The 6,219-nt window shown below is 24.2% G+C and overlaps 2 protein-coding genes and 1 long non-coding RNA gene across 3 annotated transcripts; 2 read left to right on the forward strand and 1 right to left on the reverse strand.

The window, feature by feature from the left end:
* The first annotated feature begins 86 nt into the window (after positions 1 to 86).
* On the forward strand, positions 87 to 1,093 carry LOC122507035 (ER membrane protein complex subunit 4). The gene is made up of 3 exons (XM_043619542.1): positions 87 to 284; positions 381 to 649; positions 813 to 1,093. The coding sequence occupies exons 1-3, from the start codon at positions 226 to 228 to the stop codon at positions 1,007 to 1,009; spliced, it is 525 nt and encodes a 174-aa protein (XP_043475477.1). The 5' UTR covers positions 87 to 225; the 3' UTR covers positions 1,010 to 1,093.
* A 74-nt stretch (positions 1,094 to 1,167) lies between these two features.
* Positions 1,168 to 2,348, reverse strand: LOC122507036. The gene is made up of 3 exons (XR_006302070.1): positions 2,189 to 2,348; positions 2,032 to 2,085; positions 1,168 to 1,314 (listed from the first exon to the last, which is right to left on the reverse strand). It is a non-coding gene; the product is annotated as an uncharacterized LOC122507036 (long non-coding RNA).
* Positions 2,338 to 5,815, forward strand: LOC122507032 (transmembrane protein 192). Its single transcript, XM_043619537.1, has 5 exons — positions 2,338 to 2,466; positions 2,845 to 2,892; positions 3,214 to 3,348; positions 3,430 to 3,826; positions 5,260 to 5,815. Exons 1-5 carry the CDS (start codon positions 2,398 to 2,400, stop codon positions 5,502 to 5,504), a joined length of 894 nt encoding a protein of 297 aa, XP_043475472.1. The 5' UTR covers positions 2,338 to 2,397; the 3' UTR covers positions 5,505 to 5,815.
* The last annotated feature ends 404 nt before the right edge of the window (positions 5,816 to 6,219 follow it).

Genomic DNA, 6,219 nt, shown 5'->3' on the forward strand with positions numbered 1-6,219 from the left:
ATTATTCCTCGCGCGAATTTGAATTCAACCAATAAAAACATCGTATTTCGGTTTTTACTCGTATAAATTTGGTACTACTGTCAAGAATGATATTTTGACAGGACAACCACTTTTTGGTGACGTAATTTGTGTTATTCCATAACAATTCCATAGTTTATATTTCATATATTTTCCATAAAGAAAATTATATTATAGAAAATAAAGAAATAGAATTAATCGAAAAAAATGTCGAACACTAAGCAAAATTCAAAGAAATTAAAATGGGCCCTCGATTTTGGAAGCAAGTATGTTGAAAAGTTTATTATTTCTAACCTCAAAAATCGAAGTAAATTTTAATTGAAAAGGGAATCAAATTTAGTTGTAAATTTATTTCTTTTCAGAAGTAAACAATATAATGAATTGGCATCGCCACCGGGTTTAATTCCCGGATATGCATTAACGTCAGAAAATATGAGTACGTCAGAGGAGAATGACTCGAATCATTTAATAATTAAAAAATCCTGGGATCTTGCCCTGGGTCCTTTAAAACAAGTTCCAATGAATTTATTCATTATGTACATGGCCGGAAATTCAATTTCAATTTTCCCAATTATGATGGTTGGAATGTTAATTATCCGACCTGTTAAGGCGCTTTTCTCCTTACAACAAAGTGAGTATTTGTTTTCTTTTTTTTTCTATTACGATTTTTACTTGTAATTCTTGTAATACTTGCAATTTTATAATTATAATAATTGTAATTTTTTAATTTAATATTTAGTACCTTTAATAATTTTTCTCTATATTTATGTTAATTAGCAAATTTTTTTCTACAGCTTTCAAAGTGATAGAAGGAACGCATGCCTTTGGACAGAAATTTGTTTTCTTTTTAGGGCAAATTGTTAATATTGCATTAGCTTTATATAAATGTCAGTCGATGGGTTTATTACCAACACACGCGTCCGACTGGTTGGCATTTGTTGAACCGCAAGCACGAATTGAATATTCAGGGGGAGGTCTTATTTATGTATAATCTTAATTCTATAAATGTATAAGGAATTTTGATTTTTTGATTACCAAAAAGAAAAAATAAATTATTGATAAGGCGATAAAAAAATTATCTTACTTTTTCGATTCCAAAACAAGATTTTGTTTATTATACAAAAAAATATATAAAGTAAACTTAGTTATTATAATTAAAAACTAGTTATTTATTTACAAATCGATTTTCAAAATTTCAGCTGTACATTTTTATTTTTATTTCTATTTCTTTTTATGATCGTCTGCAAATTGTTTTATTCTCTCGAATATTTTACTTGGTTCATCGACACGAGGCACCTGAAATTATTTTTTACAATATTAGCATCTGTTACTGTTCATATTTTTAAAACTTTTAATAAAATTTCACGAAAGAATTTAATTATTCTCTAAAATTTTAATAAATCCTTCTAAACAATTCAATCATTTTTTGCATGAATTCAATTATTTTCAAAACAATTTTAATTGAATTCCTCGGACGAATTCAAATATTTAAAAATATTTCCTTAAATTTCAATTATTTCCTAAAATTTTAATAAATTCTTCGAAACAATTCAACAAAAATAATAAATAGTAAAATTCTTCGCAAGAATTCAATTATTTTCAATTGAATTTTAATAAAATTCTTTGCGAGAATTCAGTTATATTTCTAAATAATAAAATTCTTTGAAGAAATTCAATTATTATCAAATTTTTTGATAAAATTCTTTGCAACAATTCGATGATTTTTAATACAGTAGTAATTTTAAAATTGAAAATATTTGAAAAGAAAAATTATAAAAATGTTAAGAAACAAAAAAGCAAACAACAACTAACTTCAAACTGCGAACAGATTACCGAAAATTAGACAAAACAATGTAATAACAATAACTGATACCTAATAATTAAACATTTGTATTATCTATAACAAAAAAGATAGAATTGTTTATTTTATTTGATTATAATAATACAAAAAAGAAAGAGAATAAAATACCAAGTGCGTCTTAATTTATAAAGTTTATAAAATTTATAAAATACCTCATAATTTTGGCTGATGTAAATTCCAGCATAAATTCCTACAGACAATGTAACCTAGAAAATAAAATAACATCAAATATTGTGATTTCTTTTAAAAAATCATGACTTATGGGAAATATAAATAAGAAAAACGATTAAATATTGAATGTTTACTTACGACAAATTTAATCATTTTGAAGACAAAGGCAAGCGTGCGTGACACACACAAATGTTACGAAAAATAATCTAATTTTGAGACACTACTGGCACAGAGAGACACACAGAGAAACTTTGTTGCACTTTGTTGAATCTCCTGCACGAGCTGTCAAAATATTTCCCACCAAGGTTGATGTAAAAAGTTAAATTTTAATACTTATAACACGGTCCATGCTGAATTTCTTTCAACGAATCAAATGTCGAATCAGCTGTGTTTTTTTGACGTCATGCGCGAAAGAGGTTAATTTTCAAAAAATTGACAACACTGACTGTTCATGACTGTTTTATTGTTTTTTCAATATTTGTCATATTTGTCAATTTTCAATTATGAGGTGTTATTAACATTAAAAGAAAAATTAATATTATTAATAATAATAGATGAAAACGAGAATTAGTTCTCCTAAGTACGATTAATTGTACAGTTAATGATGTAATTTACAAGATTTATAACGACGTCACTTTTATAACCTGTGTGTGTGTTTTGTTCGCTAATGTACGATGACGAATAATGCATTAATAATCTGTTTGTCTATTTAACTTTTAAAAAAATAGAAATGTTTCACGCAATCTGAGAATATTCTCTCATATATTTTACTGCTGACGTTTTTTTTTTCTTAGCTGATGGTCAGTCTCTGTCGACATCAAGCAATAAATACATCGGGAAGTGTGAGTAATTTATATTTACTTATTTTTCTAGAAACTACATTCTATATTTTAATTTAATCATTTAATATATTCACTTTTTCTTTTATTTTAAAGTGCATCAAGTGCATTTAAACTAAATATATTATATAAAACAGAAGTGAAAAGAATTCTAACCTACAAATCCTTTTAATTTTATATGATTTTATATGTCCCGTTATAATTATTATTTTTCAGTATTCTTTTTGTGTTTTTTAAATTACCCTTAAGGAGGGTAAATAAAGGGGTAAAAGGGTAAAGGGTTAATAAGTTAATTACGTAATTCAGTTTACTTTTTTTCCGCAGGGTGTTGTATTTTTCGATTCCTCGACAAACATGGACGATGACGAGTATCTTCAACCGGTTATCTCCTCCGAGGAGCAAGATAATTTTCAAAAGCTGGAAACAATTCCAATTGTCGCTGTTCCACTTATTTTTAGCGTATGATTTATTATATTTTACAAAAATCAGGAATGTTCTTTTGTATTTTTTCTATTTTTCTTTTCGTTTTTCTCTGTGCAGGTAGCTCTGGAAATTAGTGGCATTATTTTTGTATCTCTTTGGCCAAAAGAGGTGGACAAATGTGAAACTTATTTTATACTATTGTATCTTCATTGTGCCTATTGGATTATAATTATGGTTGTTGATTATTTTATCAAAGCTCGACATCATAATCTTCGAATATCTGGTTACTTGGATTTTTATCAATCGACTTATCAACACATAAGAACGCCACTTTTTATCGTGTCCCTGTGCAATACTTTTTACCTCTTTTTGGCTGTTGTTCTGCATCAAATGCACAAAGCCGATTATTCAATTTATTGCAAATCATCGGAATTATTTACGCCACTCAATTATATTTTTCTATTTACAACCATTGAAGTCTTCATCATTGTGCCTACATATGTGAATTATATCAGTGAGTATATGGAAAGTTTTTTTCTATATATATAAATTTATTTCAATATTCTTAAAAACAGTGAAGTTTTTTAAAAATAATTTTTACTTAAAATTTCGAAAATAATTTAATTTTATGAAGAATTCAATTATTTTTAATAATTGTAATAAAATTCTTTGCAAAAAGTCAATTTGTCAATAATAAAAATCTTCGTAAAAAAATTCAATTATTTTTATTTATGAATAATAAAATTCTTATCAGGATTTCACTTATTTTCAATATAATTTTAATTGATTTTTTCGAAAATTTCAATTATTTTCAAAAGTCTTGTAAAAATTCTCCGAAAAAATTAAATTATTTTCAAAAAAAAAAAATTGAATTTTTCATAGGATAATTTTTAGAAGATTTTTAATGAAAGAATTCAATTATTTTCATAAATAATAAAATTTTCGCTGGAAATCAATTATTTTAAATTAAATTTTAATTGAATTCCAGGGAAAATTAAATTATTTTTAAATTCTTGGTAAGAATTCAATTATATCAATAAATAATAAATATTTTCTAGGAATTCAATTATTTTAAAAACAATTTTCATTAAATTCTTCTCAAAAATTCACTTATTTTTTAAAATTTTGCAAAAATTCAATTATTTACAGAAATTTACTCAAATTTTTTAAAAATTGAACCTGTTAGAGAAATTTTATAAAAATTATCTTGAACATAATTGAATTTTTTCCTAGAAATTTTATTAAAATTGTATTGAAATTTGAAATTAATTGAATTTCTCAGAAGAATTTTATTGTTTACAAATATAATTGAATTGTTGTCAAAAATTTTACAATTTATAAAAATAATTGAATTTTTTCGAAGAATTGTATCAGAATTGTTGGAAGTGATTGAATATTTATTAAAATTCTTGAAAATAATTGAATTTAAATAATATTTGTAAAAATAATTGTATTCTTTCGTGAAATTATATTAAAATTGTATTGAAAATAATTGAATTCCTTTGTAGAATTTTATTATTTATGGAAATATTTTAATTCTTGAGAAGAATTCTCTTATTTATGAAAATATTTTAATTCTTGGGAAGAATTCTCTTATTTATGAAAATAATTAGATTATTGCGGAGAATTTTACAATTCATAAAAATAATTGAATTAGTTCGAGAATTTTATCTTAATTTTTAAAAATAATTGAATTTTTTGAAGGAATTTTATTAAAAATTATAAAAATAATTGAATTTATATTAATATTCTTGTAAATAATCGAATTCAATATTAATATTTTGAAAAATAATTTTATTCCTTCGAGGAATTAAATTAAAATTACATTAAAAATAATTGAATTTTGATTATTTTAATTTTTTCTCAATTTTCTTATTTTTCCATTTCTGTCATTATTAGAAAAGAGAAAGTCATTTATTTTCTAAAAAAATTACTTTCCATTTTCAGAGCGAGTGCACAGATTTAATTATTTAAAACCTCCACCGGATGTGACCCAGGAAGAATGGTTGACATCATTTAATCAAGATTCGTACGCGGGGGGAAGTGGTATCGGTTTTCATCAACGTGGTTCTAATGTTACAGAATTGCTCGAGAAACAAGCCGATTTGATAAGGTACTTGAGAGACCATAATGTAAATCTCAGCCATCGAATGATGCTTCTCGCATCTCAACGTACAGCTCCTCAAACGTAATTTTTTTTTACCATTTAATTATCAAAATCCAATTTTCCAATATTGTTTGACTGATATTGCAAAAAAGGAGAGAAGAAAAACATCTTCAATAATTTTTTACATATTTTAGAAAATAGTCGAATTTTGCTAATTGTACAGCTTTAATTAGAAAATAATTCAATATTGCAATAGAAGTTAAGTGAATTATTTAATTAACTAAAAGAAAATTTTTATTGATCATTTGAGAATTGTAAGAAAAACTTCTTTATTTGACAATTAGAGAGAAAGTACTTTTTAAAAACCTTTCGAGAATTAAAATTATTAAAAGAGAACGTATTCAGTTTTTATCAACAATTTTTATTTACAAAAAGAAATTATTATTTTTTGTCATAAAAAATAAAATTTACTGTAAGATATTTTTATTACTCTACGATTTGGGAAAAATCTGTTTACTTTTTGCTATTTCGTTTATTTTATGTGGTGGAATTATTATATTAATGGAATTATTCCACTGTTTGTAATTTTTAAACACTGAAATTATTTTTTAATACTTTAATTATATTAAAATAATTAATATAATTATTAATTATTTCTACGATCAGATCTAATTCGTTGTATTATTATATTTAATCTTTTGAAATGCGAATTTAGAAATTAACGGGTAGCGATGAATTTCTTTTTATACGATTTCGATCTAGTTGATAAGAAAATGTATTTTTTTTGTCCGTTTTTTCTA

Source organism: Leptopilina heterotoma, unplaced genomic scaffold, assembly GCF_015476425.1.
Source record: "Leptopilina heterotoma isolate Lh14 unplaced genomic scaffold, ASM1547642v1 Lhet_44, whole genome shotgun sequence".
Taxonomy (NCBI): domain Eukaryota; kingdom Metazoa; phylum Arthropoda; class Insecta; order Hymenoptera; family Figitidae; genus Leptopilina; species Leptopilina heterotoma.

Excerpts from the sequence above, each read along its gene's own strand:
- LOC122507032 (XM_043619537.1), top strand. The coding sequence starts at position 2,398 with ATGCTGAATTTCTTTCAACGAATCAAATGTCGAATCAGCTGTGTTTTT. Across the intron at positions 2,467-2,844 it reads TGACGTCATGCGCGAAAGAG|CTGATGGTCAGTCTCTGTCG; the intron begins GTTAATTTTCAA and ends TTTTTTTCTTAG. Across the intron at positions 2,893-3,213 it reads CAATAAATACATCGGGAAGT|GGTGTTGTATTTTTCGATTC; the intron begins GTGAGTAATTTA and ends TTTTTTCCGCAG.
- LOC122507035 (XM_043619542.1), top strand. The coding sequence starts at position 226 with ATGTCGAACACTAAGCAAAATTCAAAGAAATTAAAATGGGCCCTCGAT. Across the intron at positions 285-380 it reads GCCCTCGATTTTGGAAGCAA|AAGTAAACAATATAATGAAT; the intron begins GTATGTTGAAAA and ends ATTTCTTTTCAG. Across the intron at positions 650-812 it reads GCTTTTCTCCTTACAACAAA|CTTTCAAAGTGATAGAAGGA; the intron begins GTGAGTATTTGT and ends TTTTTTCTACAG.